This window comes from Scylla paramamosain, chromosome 25, assembly GCF_035594125.1.
Source record: "Scylla paramamosain isolate STU-SP2022 chromosome 25, ASM3559412v1, whole genome shotgun sequence".
NCBI lineage: Eukaryota > Metazoa > Arthropoda > Malacostraca > Decapoda > Portunidae > Scylla > Scylla paramamosain.
In genome coordinates, this window is record NC_087175.1 from 228,687 (window position 1) to 244,917 (window position 16,231).

The window sequence follows — 16,231 nt, forward strand, 5'->3', positions numbered from 1 at the left end:
GAGCATTATGAATAATAATTAAAAGACAAGCTAAAGAAATAAAAAGACAAAATAAGTTGGTGAGGAAAGGAAAAAAATCACATAAATCACATGAATCAATATAAAACCACAGTTATAAAAAAGACAAAAGTTTACCAGAAAAATATATTTGACAAAAGATCATCATTCACAGGAGTTGATGAATTGATTACTGCCATCACTCACAATCAAATAAATCACACAGGTGGGTCACACTTCAGTGCGTGTCAAGCATAACAATGAGGGGTCGTGTCACTGATGCCAGCACACCGCCAACTCAACACAGCCACACTGGGCAAGTCAGGTCAGGTCAGATCACTGAGTCTGACCTTGTCTTGTGCGTTGATCTCAGAAGAATATAGTTAAAGAAGCATTTTTCTTCAAGTTTTAAAAAAAATATTGTCATTTTCCTTCCTAGATATTTCATGCTTTTTAAGTTAGGACAGAATGAACAGTAAGTAATTTTTCAAACTAATAAAACACAGCTACTATTTTTTTTCCAAATAAACTTGAAGACAAAAATAACTTCAAATGTATTTTTCTTACAAATAAAACACCAGGACTGCTTTTCTTGCAAATAATGTTTCTTAATTTTCTAAGGACCAATCACCTTCACTCTCAACAAAACTCTAATACTTTCTATCAATAAGTAAAACATAAGTTCAGATTCACCAATCACCTTAAATATCTCAGCAAAGCACCAACAATTTACCCTCAATAAGTAAAAGAAATCAAATTCAGAATCACCAATCACTCAAATCTTTCAATAAAACACCAATACTCTTCCCTAAATAAGTAAGATTAAGTCCACAGTGACCAGACATTTGCAAGACGCAGGAAAACTTATGGAAAGGGAGACATTTAGAGCAATACAAAAAAGTACAGCTTCTCCCAACTTAATATGCTCATGTAATAGACAAGTAGTAGTGATAAAGCAAGGAATGTACATCAGCTGAAGGAAAGACTAGGTAAACATGAGATACAACCATAAGACATGATACAGGCAAGGAATGTACATCAACTGAAGGAACAACTGGGTAAACATAAGGAGATAGGACAATAAGAAATAATATAGGCAATGAATGAAAAGAACCACATGAAAGACTGGGTAAGCATAAGAAGACAGGATCATAATAAGTAACAGAAGCAAGGAATGTATGTGAACTGAATAAAAGAAATTACTAGAGAGAGAAGAAAGAAAAGAAAAAAAAAAGTTGACAGGCAAGAAGTGTAAATTAAATGAAGGATAAAAAAAGAAGAAAAAAAATATACAGACAGAACTATACAAGTGTAGTTAATGGCCTGTATACTACAACTCAGTAAAGACACACACACACATCTCCTGTATATCTTTATCCCTGGAATGATGAACTGGCTAAGTGTATGAGAGGAGAGAATGATGTATGAGGCATGAAAGCATGGTGAAAAGAGAGCACTGAGTGAGTATCTATCTATCTATGAGTAAAGGGATCAGGTAGCATTAATTCAGTATTTTAAGGATAAATGGATGAGAGGACAGCAGCAATGATGATAAAGCATGCTACTGTACCAAGCCAACTTTATAATGGATGGATGGATAGTGGCAGTAATCCTCATTCAAGACTATGCCACAAATTACCAAGATGTGAAAGGTTTGGGTAATTGCAAGCAAAATGTAACCAAACGCCACCACAGTGACCTCACATGAAACGCTCCACAGCAAACTATGGGAGGTGACCAGTGGCAGACAGAGGTGGTGTTGTGTGAGAGGAGCCTCAGATTATAACCAGATGGCACTATTTCAGGTCATTTTAAGGATGGATGGATATGTAAATAGAAAGTAATAACAACACAATGACACTAATCTGGGTCAACTTTTTCGTGAATACATTGAGGAGTTCATAGATGCACTCATTAACTTTTTAAAAATACAAACTGATAAATTTATGGATAAACTGATTAATCTCTTTTTGAGTAGAAAGATGAATTAACAAACAAATATATTATTATCTTTATGATGAGAATAATCAACTTTTTCAGTTTCACAACCGAGAGATGAATTAAATATTTTATGAATAGACAAAAACCAACCAGCCTTTTCATGCATATGGGTCAAGTCAACAACAGGCAACAACAGCACACACTGACACAAGACTCACACCACAGCACAACAATAGCACACAATGACACAAGACTCACACCACAGCACATCACTTCACATTCACCTCAATAAATAAATACAGGAAGAGACAGAGATCCTCGTCACTCCACGGCAGGTGTGAGGAAAGTGAGGCGAGCTGTGAAATGAGTGTGTGAGGTGTGCCCAGTCTTTCTTCTCCCTTCCATTACACAAAAACCCAATGAGGAAAAAAAATAAATAAAAAATGACAAAAAAAATAATAATCAATACCCACACCACTTTCTCTACATGACATACAAACACAAATATGAAGAAAAAAAAACACCACTTAAAACAATCAACAAACAATAAACACCTCCTCTACACCACACACACACACACACACACACACCAGGCTTTCAGACACACAGAAAAAAAATAAACAAAACGAGGCTGTAGGCAGGTAGACAGGTGGGTATGTACACCTATGTGCGTCAAGGCTACACACACACCACAGCCCCAAGTCTGCCTGCTCCACACACACACACACACACAGAGCTGCTTGCTAATACACCTTCATCTGTAACAAAAATAAAAATGGAAGACAGGGATGATGGAGGTTTCTATCACAGCCACCACATAGAAGCACAAGACTTAGGTAGAGAGAGCAAGGAAGAGTGTGAGGGAGTGTGTGAGGTAGCAAGGAAATATAATGAGTAAAGGAATGTATGAGTATTTAAGGGAGGGTAAGGGAGTGTTAGGTAGTGTAAAAAAAAAGTATGAGTGTAAGGAAGAGTAATATCAACTGCTGAGATACTGACTTGAAATGACTTCACTCACAGCACTGACAAGAGAGGAGGGTAAATCTTGTCTTTTCCAGGATACAAAAACTATTCATGAGACTGTATATATTCTTGAGTAGAGACAGGAAAGAAATGTCTAGCAGTGAGAAGGTTGACTAAATCTTCCTCAGTCATAATATTCTTAAGCAGAGACAGGAAAGGACTGTCCAAGAGAGAGAGAATGAGCTAAATCTTCCAGTCATTATATTCTTGAGTAGAGACAGAAAAAAATTGTCCAGCAGTGGGAGTGTTAACTAAATCACCCTCACTCATTATGTTCTTGAGAAGAAACAGCAAAGAATGCACAGCCGCCCCCCCCAAGTGTTACTTCACAGAGCTGCAGAGAAGTGTGATGGCTGAAGATGTATTTAGAGGCAGGCATTTTCTTATTCAAAATGCTGCACTAACAAAGAGCATGAGAGGAAAGTTTAAAGTTAAGCTGACAAGGAAAAGCCTCATTACGAAGGGGCAGGGGTTAAAAAGTGTAAGCTGCGGGGCCTTGTGATGGATGTATGTGGCCAGCTGTGCTATACCTAAGCTCCCATGGTGTGGTATGATAGGGTGCCAGACTGTCCCTCTACACCAGGCCTTGACAGAGATAAGAGTGTGAATGATGTGTGTGTGTGTGTGTGTGTGTGTGTGTGTGTGTGTGTGTGTGTGTGTGTGTGTGTGTGTGTGTGTGTGTGTGTGTGTGTGTGTGCGTGCAAGTGGTGCTTAGCCTGGGCCATCCTGTGAGGGATTGCCAGCCTGGTATGTATATAGATGGGTAGATAACAAAGGAAAACTTAGAAAGGATCAATATGGAATCAATGGTAAGCCAGATCATTCTAGGGGGAAAAAAATAAATAAATAAAAATAAATAAATAAATTAAATTAAATAAATTGAAAATATACAAAAACTGAATAAGCAATATAGAAAACACATTTAAAAACAAGATTGTGAATAAAAAGAGAATCAAATTAAACTAAATTGAGAATGCATAATAACAATACTAACATATACATGAACCAACATGGTAGTATCCATGTATACATATAAATATTACACCATAGAGTAATGCACTAACAAAGCCAGATCTACTAACTGTACATGATTAATACTGCAGTACAAGCTAGGAGTGTCGGCCATGGAATGTGGCAAACACTACCCCTCTAATATTGTCACAACTTGCAAGCAACACAGGAAAGCAATTCAGGAGCAAATAAATAAAAACACACTCCATTCACACACCAAGAAATAATAAAATAACATAAAACAATAAAATCAAATGTAAATGATGAAAGTAAAAATAATAAAAGAAGAAAACTCAGCAGCTTAGAAAATAAAACAACAAATAAATAATAATAGCAAGAAAAATAAGCAAATAATAAGAAAAATCATGAAAAAAAAATAAAAAGGAAAAAAGAACGAGAAAACTACATATTTACAGGTCAGTCGAGGTCACCATCAGGTTATGGTAGGTTGAGATGGCAGGTCAGTGGATAAATGAGGCCATGCGAAGATCAGTGAGGCAAAAGACGTCACACAAGGCGCAGGGAACAGCTGTGCAGGATTAGTGTGCCAAGTACACACACACACACACACACACACACACACACACACACACACACACACACACACACACACACACACATTACAGACGGTGAAATTAAGTGTTTAAATTCCTGGGTACCACAAAAAATCATCTCCATCACTTGTCAAAATCACATGCAACAATTTAAATAACCACCTGTGCGAAACTCAACCCACACACGACATGCTGTGAAATTCATTAAGCGTTTAAAACTTGGAGAACACAATTAATCGTCTGAATCACTTGTTATAATGATATGCAACAATCTACATATCACCTGTGCTATAACCATCACCTATGTCTATAACCATCAAACTCTGCAGAAAACTATCATAACAATTAACTGACAAACTGCTTCACAACAGAGATATTTGAATGTTGGGATATCATTACAAAAATTATCACAATCCCCTGTGCTATAATCTTATGCAGCAATTAACTTTATCACCTGTACTTATAATTATACATGTTCAAATATTCAGCATATTTTCACATGAATAAGAGATGACTGGAGGAGGAGGAGGAGGAGGAGGAGGAGGAGAAAAATGGACAAGGAAGGACAAGAAGAAGAGAAAAAAGATGAAGATGAGGGCAAGGAAGAGGAAACTGAGGAATAAGTAGAGAAGAAGGAAACAAAAGCAGAGGCAGAAGAAGAAGAAGGAGGAAGAGAAAGAGGTGGAGGTGGAGGAACAAGGAGGAGGAGGAAGAGGAGGAGGAGGAGGAGGAGGAGACACCAGTATTTACCTAAGGGAACCAAACATTTACCACAAGCCAATCTCTTAAGGAACATAACAAGCCAATGTTGAACTAAAGAAACCAAACATCAATAAGAATAAAAGTTTGTGCCACATATACATAAAAATAAATAGATAAATAAAAGCACCAGGAATGTTATGTATATTCTAAAGTAAGTTTCTTGTATTGAAATAACTGTAGAGGGGAAAAAAATATAGATAAATAGGAACAACGATATGCTTGTCACTTCTTCAACACACCTGCCATAAATAATTTTCACCTTAACACACACTTCACCATTATATAAAGTTTGATATGTCACAAGTACAACCTTCATGTTAAAAAAATCTATGGTGCTTTTCTATCCCTACAAATATTCATATCATTGATTTCTGTGCCTTACTCTTCCTTTACATTGCTGCCATTTGCTGTTTCTTCCTGTCTGTGTCTCATTTGCTGTTTCTTCCTCTGTTTCTGTCTCATTTGCTGTTACTTCCTCTGTCTGTGTCTCATTTGCTGTTTCTTCCTCTGCTTCTGTCTCTCATTTGCTGTTTCTTCCTCTGTTTGTCTTTTATTTCCTGTTTCTTCCTCTGTTCTGTCTGTGTCTTATATTTGTTGTCTCTTCCTCTGTCTGTGTCTCATATTTGCTGTCTTCCTTCTGTTCATCTCATTTGTCAAGTTTTTTCTTCTGTTTGTCTCATTTGTCATGTCCTTCTTTCTGTCTCATTTGGTAAGTCCCTTTTCCTGTTTGTCTCATATTTGTTAAGTCTTCCCTCCCATCCCAGTCTCACTAAGGATAAAACAATGTATATATGTTAAAAAATGTATATACTAATCTATGTATGCTAACAAATGCGTATCTCCATAAATCAATACAATTTCAATACACATAAACTCAGGAACACAATTGGTAGTTAAATATACCTTCTCCATTCTTGTCAACACCATACACTGTCCCTTTTTCCTTTCAAATACACATCCCTTATTCTTTTTCACATTGTGTCTATTCTTTTGTACACTTTCCCTACTCTTTTCTAGCAACACACATCACTGCACCGAAGAATATTAACTAAATATACATACACTTCCTTAAGCACTACCAGCACAGTTGCACTTCATTTCTCATTTACTCCAGTCTGTCCTCACCACACCCTGACAAATGGTGGTAAAACTCATGAATTTTTTAGAGTGTGGGAAGAGATTTACAGTTTATCCTCACTGCACACACTCTGAGAGAAAGCAATGAAGTGTCAGGTGTGTGGAAAGAGGTTTACTTAACGTCAACCTCACATCACACATCCTGACACCTCATGGCTTACTGGTGGTAGAAATTATGAATGTCTTGAGTGTGGGAAGAGATTTACAGTTTTATCCTCACTGCACACACTCCGAGAGAAAGCATTAAGTGTCTGGAGTGTGGAAAGAGGTTTACTTAAGGTCAACCTCACCTCACACATCCAGACACTTAATAGCTTAATGGTGGTAGAAATTATGAGTGTCTTGAATGTGGAAAGAGATTTATGGATGTTTATCCTCACTGCACACAATCTGAGAGAAAGCACCAAGTGCCTGGAGTGTGGAAAGAGGCTTACTCAAGGTCAACCTCACCTCACACATCCAGACACTTAATAGTATAACAGTGCTAGAAATTATGAGCGTCTAGAATGTGGAAAGAGATTTATGGATGTTTATCCTCACTGCACACCCAGAACAATTAAATGTCTGGAGTGTGGAGATTTAGCTATTTAAATCTAACCTCACTATACATCCTGATGCCTCATGGTTCTAAAAATTATTAATGTAAAGAGCATTGGAAGAGATCTACAAGCATGACTTGTAGCTGTAACTTCATCTCTCCAGTAAATATTTAAAAATTAGAGTAATATCTGATTACTACAACATCTACATACTACTGCTGCTATTACTAGTGCTACTATTACAGCTGCATTCTGCATTAAGTACTGTTGTGTCTAACCTAAGACTCTTGCAACACACACACACACACACACACACACACACACACAACACCCTTTTCACATAAACAGTAATGAAAAACACACTCATAAACATAGCAAACACTCACTACATCAAACAGATAAACATATTAATTATAAAGGTAAAACCATCACCAATAACATACATAAACACTTGTATGAGCAGCAAACACCAGGGAAAACAATTATAAGTAAAACTGTAACCATCGCTGTCATCATTCCACTTAACATTCTAATCTTCCCTTATACACTTGGACAAGCTACGAGTTTCTCCACCTTTTGAAGCTATGAACCACCTCTTCTGTAATACTCATCCTTTCCACTTGTCTTCTTCCACACTCAGTCTCCAAGTCTTGTTCAGTCTTTCCTCTCGTCTCCTTCACAACAGTCCCATCAACTCTGGCACTCTTCTCCTGCTGTGCCCACACCACCTCAATCTGTATGTTGGCACATCTATCACACTCTTTAATTTGTGCATTAAGCCAAATATCAACCCAGTGTCAACCAAACACATACACACACTGTATCCCTGCATAATTAATAGTCATCAATAGCTATGTGCTGGAAGTCAAGATACAGTGCAGTTTCAATAAAGAAAAGGAAGGAATCTGCACACACACACACTCACACACACACACACATACAAGCTTTAATACACAATGCTTCCTCTTTTTGCTACTTGCTATGTTAGTTTGTTATGTGATGGCTACATGCTGCTCTTTCCAGTCTCAGTTTAGTACATATGTATACCTCATGCCTTTCTATCTTGCTGTGTTGGTCTCAAGATAGCATTTTTGTTGCAGTTCATACAGTACATCATCTTATCTATGCACCCACACTCATTTACTTCATTCTCTCTCTTTCTCTCTCTATCTATCTGAATTCTACACATTTCCTTTTTCCATCTACCTTTAGTCTTTTCTACATACCCAAACATTCATCATCTCTATCTGACTTCCTCACCCTTCTGTTTCTCTACTGTTATTCTACTCCTCTTTTTCTATGCCTTATCAACTGCTACCTAAGTTTTATGCCTGTTCATAATCTCCTTTATACATGTGATAAGTGGTAATACCTTTTGTTTACACATCTTTTCATTCTTCCCTTCCTTGTGTCAAATTAATCCTTCTTTTTCTCTTTTGCTTTCCTCATTTAATTTCAAACTCCTTCTCTATTTTGTTCACCCTTTTCTTATCGTCCAAATACCCAAAGCCTTTCTCTTTTCCCACAACACACAGATAGCTAATGTACTGTCTACATTCCTATCTTATCACCTCAATGCTTCCCTTATCCTCTACTTCCTTGTCATATCTCAGTAACTCATGTTGTTTTTGTCATCTTATCAAACCAATAATTCACACCCTGACTGTCTTACACTACAGATTCACAGTTAATTCTTTATCACATTAATTTCTTTTGTGCTATTATTATTATTATTACCATTACTATTATTATTGCAACAACCCTGTGTTCTCCTCTCATGACCATCTGATAAAACACACACACACACACACAGTGCATATAACACTTGTGCTACCACATGCTTCAACATAACACTTGTCTGTTCACCTTAACAAATACACATCTGCACCTGTCTGCACACTTGTACTGACAAATTCTCTCTCTCTCTCTCTCTCCTACACCCCAAACATCTCAAATCTCTCTCTTTCTCATATCTAATGTTTTCTACACCTTCCTTTCTCATATCCCTACAACTCTACACCCTACCACTCTTTCTCATAGCTAATAATGTTTCCTTCACCTTCTTTTCTCATACCCCAAAAACTCTATACCTCATAAGCTTCCCTTCACCACTACCACCATTCACACCAGACATGATACCATTCCTCACACCAATCCCAGCCCAGCACCTCACCAGCAGCCCAGCCCAGCAGCTCACACCTTCCCTACCATGGGGTTCTGTGGAGGGTGGGGGCGCGGCTGGTGGCTGTACAGGAAGACAGAGACAATGACGAGAGCCGTGCCCACTGCAAACTGCAACGTCAGGACGAAACCAAGGAAAGCAGCGGAGACGACAGTTGAGAGCACGATGGCAAGGGATGTGGCGAAACCCTTGAGGATGTTGTCTGCATATTTGACAACGAGTGCCACCAGGAGGCCACCAAGCGCGTTGAGGCACACTAGGTACCACACAAATCCATCGTAGGCGTGCAGGAACCCCTTGCTCATCAGCTCGGAGCCATCAGTGGCCAGGGCAGTGGCAGCCCCGAGGGGAAGAGACAGGAGGGAGAGCTGCACATTTCGCACCCACACGGATACCTCAGAGCCTTTCAGAATCTTCTCGAAGTATATCCCTGCGAATCCTGAGCAGCAGCAGGCGGCGATGGCAGCCACACAGCCCAGTACTCGGCTCTGACCGGCAGTGGTGGTGGTGCTGCCCCCATCTGTAGCTGACAGCTGCACCAACGCCACACCGGCTGTCAGCAGCACCAGGGCCAGCCACTGCAGCGACCGCAGCTCCCGGCGCAGAAGCAGCACAGCAAACACTGCTGTGGTGAGGATCTTCATCTGGTAGGTCACCTGTGGCACCAAGCAGCTCATGGCAGGTCATGGGTACAGGAGCAAGGGTAGCATGTATGGCTGTCCCAGATACTCATGCCACATACTCCACAGAATTTCATGTTTACAAATTGAATAGAAATGAATATATAGACTAACAAATGCTTTATATCAAGAACTTCACAAAGACTTGGAGGAACTCGGGTTGTAATAGATACAGGAAGTTTTCTATGTACTGATACTGCCTGAATGACAAAAAAAATACAGCTTTCATTACAGAAGAATAAACTTGTAGAATGAAGTGATGAAAACAAACAGTCACAGAGGCAACCATATGAATGTAGCTGGACACTAAACACACATAAAGACACACAGCCACACACCTGGTAAGTAGCAGCATCCAGGTTTGAGGCAGACACGTAGAGAAGGTTATTTTGGACGAGGTAGATGAAGGATGGCACGCTGACCTTGAGTGTATCAATCTTCTGCTGCCAGATGTGTGTGTGCAGTGTCATGAACCAGTGCTGTGGGTTGGTGCCAGTGAGTGTCAGCTGTTATGGCTACTTGGTTATTTAGTTAGGCTAGATTGGTTTGTTAATATTCTGATGGCTACTGTCAGTTCAGAGATTAAGGAACAGTACAAGGCTGTGGTCCATTAAATTAGATTGGGTGATTAATATCTTTTATGTCAAGAGATTAGAGAGCAGCATAGGACTGTGATTAGTTAGGTCAGGTTAAGAGAGTGTTTTGATGTCCACTCCCAGTCCTGAGGTTGAGAAACAGTACAGGGGTGTGGTTAGTCAGAGAGGATTAGTCTATTAGTTCTTTAATCTCTACTGCCAGTTCAGAGGTTAAGGAACAGTAAAGGGCTGTGGTTACTTAGTCAAGTTAGGTTGGTCTATTACTGTCTTGATATCTACTGCAAATTCAGGGGTTACATTATAGTAGAGCAACTTTATAGTGACAGGGCAGCCAAAGCCAACCCATACTCACTCCTGGCATCATCTTGGTCTGATCAGTACCACTATAACATTACAACACCAAGATAAGAACACACTATATTTTCACCTAACTAAACCAAGGAAAAAATGGTCATACTTAACTAATACTTGCTGGATCACTTAGTACACCATCATCACCATTACTACCACAGGAAACTAACCTGCACAGATCCCTCCTGCTTATACACCAGCAGCAGTGATGCCAACAGCTTCACCACCTCTGCCATCACCACCGCTGCACACCATCACCATCACCACAAGGACAGGAGTAAATAAATCATGTTAAATCATTGCTCATTTAACATTTTTTTGTCATTGTATCTGAGCATGTTATTACCATTATCATTATTATTATCAACATCATTATCCTCTCCCTAGCCTCTCAAATCTTCTCTCATAGACTCTCCCAGCCTCTACCTCCTCTCACAATCCCTCTCCAGCATCTATTTCCTCTCACAAACTTCCCTCTGCCTCAATCTCCTCTCTGAGTCTTTATAAAGCCTCTATCTTCTCTTCTGGCCTCTCCTCCAGCCTTTAACTCCTCTCACGCTCTTTCCCATCCTCTACCTCCTCTCACAGTCACTTAATAGTCTCTACCTCCTCTCACAGCCTCTGCCTATCCTCTACCTCCTCTCCCAAGCTCTTTCTCACCCTCCATCTTCTCTCCTCAGCCTCTCCTTTACCTCTACCTCCTCTCACTACCAATCCCCAGCCTCTCCCAGCCTCTATCTCCTCCCACAGTCTCTCCCCAGCACCTCCCATGCCCCCATACACCCACCAGAGGACGCAATGAACATCTCCCCTGATCTGGTCCGGGCATAACGCATGCTGAGCGCCACGGCCGAGTTCTGCACTGTCAGCGTCACCAAGCTGACGTACTTCATGGCGTTGGCCTGGCCTGCGGGTGATGGATGTTTGTGTTACCAGTGATTGTTGTTGTAGTGGTAGTTGGTGGTGATGGTAGTTGTTGTAGTATTGGGAAAAATGGATAAGGGTTATTATTATCCTAAATAGTACAGTAAAATCCCTCTTATCCGGCATCAACGGGACCGCTGACATGCCGGATACTTGAATAGAAGTGAAATTATGTCCACAATCACCACCCTACACTCACGCATCTTACCATAACAAAGATCAGCTCATTGCCGTGCCGCGTGTTGTGGCGTGGCGATCATCACTAATTTTCTCTAAATGATCTTCTACTACAGCGTTGATAAGTTCCTCATCTGTGAGAGTGAATGTTACGGTCTGATTTTCGTCCACGTCCACCCATTCCTGTAACGCTTCATCTGTCACTTTAAGTTGCACATTTCCCCCATTTCCCTCAGCTCGCTCACCACCGAATTTTTCATGCCACCTACAAACTTTTCAAACTCCTCATCCTCATCATCACACATCATCAAAGGGTACAATTTGCGCCAACATCGCATCAGTGTTTGCCTTTTAACATCTAGCCAAGCAAGTGAAGCCATGAATATCGCATCCTTAACATTAAACTGTTTTTGGAACTTGGGGATTGTGCCGTCCTCATAATTAATCATAATTTAATCGATTTTATGAGTACACATTGATTTTTTATTGATTTTAAGGCTCGGGGAAAAATGTGCCGGATACTTCAGGCTGCCAGATGAGAGGGATTTTACCGTACAATAGTGTTGGTGGTAGTACTAATAGTAGTAGTGGTATTGGCCATAAAGGATGAAGATTATTCTTATCACAAGTAGTAGTAGCAGCAGCAAAGATAGCAGTAATGGAAGTGATTGTACTGATAATATTCTACTAACTTCTATGAACTTCACACCATTGTTACTACTGCCCTCATTATAATTACTATCACCACTATCACTATACCACCACCAGTAGTACCCTATAATAATTACTACTATAAGGCACAAATGAACTATTATGAACCATTATGATTACACTTTACCCACATCTAAAAACACTGCACATCAACACCACCATTATTGCTATCTTTACCTCACTACACCCAGCAGTAAAACCTTAATTATTCCTTGCATTACACCTGCCACGTCTTGATTTATAAATATTCCACATTACTATCAGCAATATTATCTTCTTAGGTCTCTATAACCAACAATATTACCTTGATTCCTCATAGCACTACACCTGTCACCTCTTAATTGCGGTATGTGGGTACCTGTCCGTCCCTTCCCCTCACGAGGTGCGGCAGGTGCCAGGTAACACAGCGGCCTTCAAGTGTCACCAGGAAACACTTAACCTGTATCTCACCTGCCCTGCCTTTACCTAGGAGCCATCCAGTAACATATATATTTATACACAAATGCCCAGAATGTATATTCAAATACATATCAATGTGGATAAAGTAATAAATAAATAAACTGGATGTAGGTTGTAATGCATTCAACAAGTATGTAATGGTGTTCGGTATAACAATGATAAAATTATCTATTCTCAAGACATACAATGGAACACACGCACACACACACACACACACACATTTAGCATACGTGGCGGTGCACCTCACATGTATCCCTCACTCATCCACCACCACCACCAACTAAACACTCACTTGTCTTCTCTATTCCCATGATGGCAGCGTCACTCAGGCTGTGTTAGATCAAGAAAGTACTCCTCAATTCCCCTGTGTCTACGTAACAGGTCGCAGAAAGGGATAACACGAGCCACTCCCTCTCCGAGCCCCGCCGCCTCTGTAACAGAACGGGACCGTCGGGAGACGCAGCGTTGCCAGATTGTTTTGGCCATATTATCGTACTCCACAGGTTGAAATTATTGTACTTCTGGTAAAATTATCGTACATATATAGTTATTCCAAATATTATGCAAAACTGCCACTTTCCAAATACAGAATTTAGTTTATATATATATATATATATATATATATATATATATATATATATATATATATATATATAGAGAGAGAGAGAGAGAGAGAGAGAGAGAGAGAGAGAGAGAGAGAGAGAGAGAGAGAGAGAGAGAGAGAGAGAGAGAGAGAGAGAGAGGTGTGTGTTTGTGTGTGTGTGTGTAATGAAAAAAAAAACAATAATGCCCTTAACAAACAAAACAATTTCCTAAATACATATCATTAATAATTGGAGAAAAACTACAGGACACTTCGTTAAGTTGTTTACTTACCATGTAGATTACTGGTCTTGTCGTCAGCAGCCCCGGCACTCTCTTCATTGGAGGAATATAGCACTCTTGATGTCATGTTTTTTATCATTGACTTTGATTGATGGCTTGAAGGTCGTACAGTCACTGGTGGATGTGGAAGCAACACACTGCTTCGCTAGGATGATGTCTCTTACGGTTTCTGTTATTAGCTTATTTCTGTCTTTTGTTGTCACACGGTTTACACTAGCAGTATTAGCATGAGGCTGAACCCGTCTAGATGCCGCATTCCATCAGTGCCACTAATTTCCCACACTTACTGGATGATGAGGGATATAGGAAAGAGGAGAATTTCAGTGTTATACATCTAAAAAAAAAAAAAAAAAAAGATGGAAACGCGAAATTAATTAGAGGAACAGGCTTGTCCTCATGTCCTCACCGCTGCCGCTGACCACGACTAAATGCCGCACTCCATCCTTGCCACTAATTTCCTACACCTACTGTATACAATAAAGAAATACAACAATACTATAGAACTGAAAAACAAAACATGATGGGTCGATGAGTCGTCCCTCGATCTCAAGTACTCTACTCGCCACTGGCCACTGACCCCCGACCAGATGCGCAGTCCACCCTTGCCACTAATTCACTACATTTAATTGGTCGTGAAAATTATAGGATATAGAACATGTATACGTAAGGCAGTGGTTCTCAATGTACGCACCCCTTCCAAATGAACGGTCAGTTCTCGCATCCCTGAATTGCTGAAATGCAAAAATAAATAAATAAATAAACAAATAAATAAATACATAAATAAAAATAATAATAAATAAATAAAAATAAATAAATAAATAAATAAATAACAAATTTAATTATCTTTCTTCATCTTCATTAACAAAAACTGTTTTTTTTTTCTGTGTGGCACTTCACAAGGAAATTATTTCCTTACTATTGTACATAATCTTAGAAAACAATACCAATATTTTTCTGAGACTCTCTCTCTCTCTCTCTCTCTCTCTCTCTCTCTCTCTCTCTCTCTCTCTCTCTCTCTCTCTCTCTCTCTCTCTTTCTCTTTCTCTCTCTTATCACAATAAATAATATGCGTGTGCAAAAAAAAAAAGAAATGTTTGGAATTAATTTTCTATCGCCATCCACTGTGGCATGGTAATAAACAAGTGACCCTTTTGATACCTTTTGATTTGCTGTCTCTGATCCTACTCTATAATACTGTTATAGCGTATTTTCTTCTAGTTAATATCTGGATTTCTGGAGATAACATATTCTATTGTGCAGGAAATAGACATTAAATAAGAAAAAAAATCTTTAATGAACAATCAAAGTAAGTTCTAATCTATAGTAAAAGTTTCTGATAGCAATGCTCTTTAGTTAATAGCATCAGTCTTCTATCGTCTATTGCTTCTGACGTCACGGCCATTTCTCTCAGCTCCAAGTGAATGTTTTCGTACTAGCATCTTTTCTTACCGCATCACTCAACCCAAATGTTTTTGTCCAAAGATACTAATCTATAGTGATTTTTATTTTAATAATTGGATCTGATTACATGCAAAACAGTACAATAAACAATATATATTAGTTTTGAGTAGTAAACTTGGTATGCCGTAGTGAAATAGTACTTGTCTTTTTTTATAAACACACCAGACTATATTAAAATATCACGAAAATCAGCAAAATCTCACTTTTTCGTTCAAAAATTACGTTCAGATGCTGATTAAACACAATGTGACTTTTAATAGATATTTTAGGCAAACCCATGTTTTTCATTTATTTATTATATTGTTATATTGCAAAAATTTTCCAAATAGTGACTCTATTTTTTTATATATATTGATAAACTAAAAAGATGCAAACGGTCGAAAACTAACGCAACATTATATATGTATTAGATGTCATTGTTTTTACAATAAAATTTACAATTATTAAGCAGAAACAATACTTTATGGAAACTGACAGACATAATTAGATACAAATTTAAAAGGTACACAAGCTTCTAGTAATACACTTATAGATACGCTTTCATTGATAAAAAATCAATACGCAAATATATAATTCTGGCGACAAATAGCATTTAAAATCTTATCCCCCTATTTCCCCCCATATCTCCTCCCCGTCACCTCCCACTCCTCTCACTCCTCTCCACCTCCCCCATTACCCTACCACTCCCCACAACCAAGGGGACCCTGCCCACCCCTACCAGCGAGTTCCGGCCGTATTTCGCCTTGCTGGGATAAATTTGCAAATATATCATCCGTGTCTCTAGGAACTTTGAAAAAATTACGATAAATGATTGGGCATTGATAGATTCTAGATATTTAGT

The 16,231-nt window shown here is 39.0% G+C and overlaps 1 protein-coding gene across 1 annotated transcript; it reads right to left on the bottom strand.

The window, feature by feature from the left end:
• Positions 1–130: 130 nt before the first annotated feature.
• LOC135113025 (UDP-galactose translocator-like) lies at positions 131–13,494 on the bottom strand. Its single transcript, XM_064027942.1, has 6 exons — positions 13,337–13,494; positions 11,561–11,680; positions 10,944–11,017; positions 10,165–10,305; positions 9,173–9,802; positions 131–2,696 (listed from the first exon to the last, which is right to left on the bottom strand). The coding sequence occupies exons 1-6, from the start codon at positions 13,353–13,355 to the stop codon at positions 2,682–2,684; spliced, it is 999 nt and encodes a 332-aa protein (XP_063884012.1). The 5' UTR covers positions 13,356–13,494; the 3' UTR covers positions 131–2,681.
• Between the last annotated feature and the right edge of the window lie 2,737 nt (positions 13,495–16,231).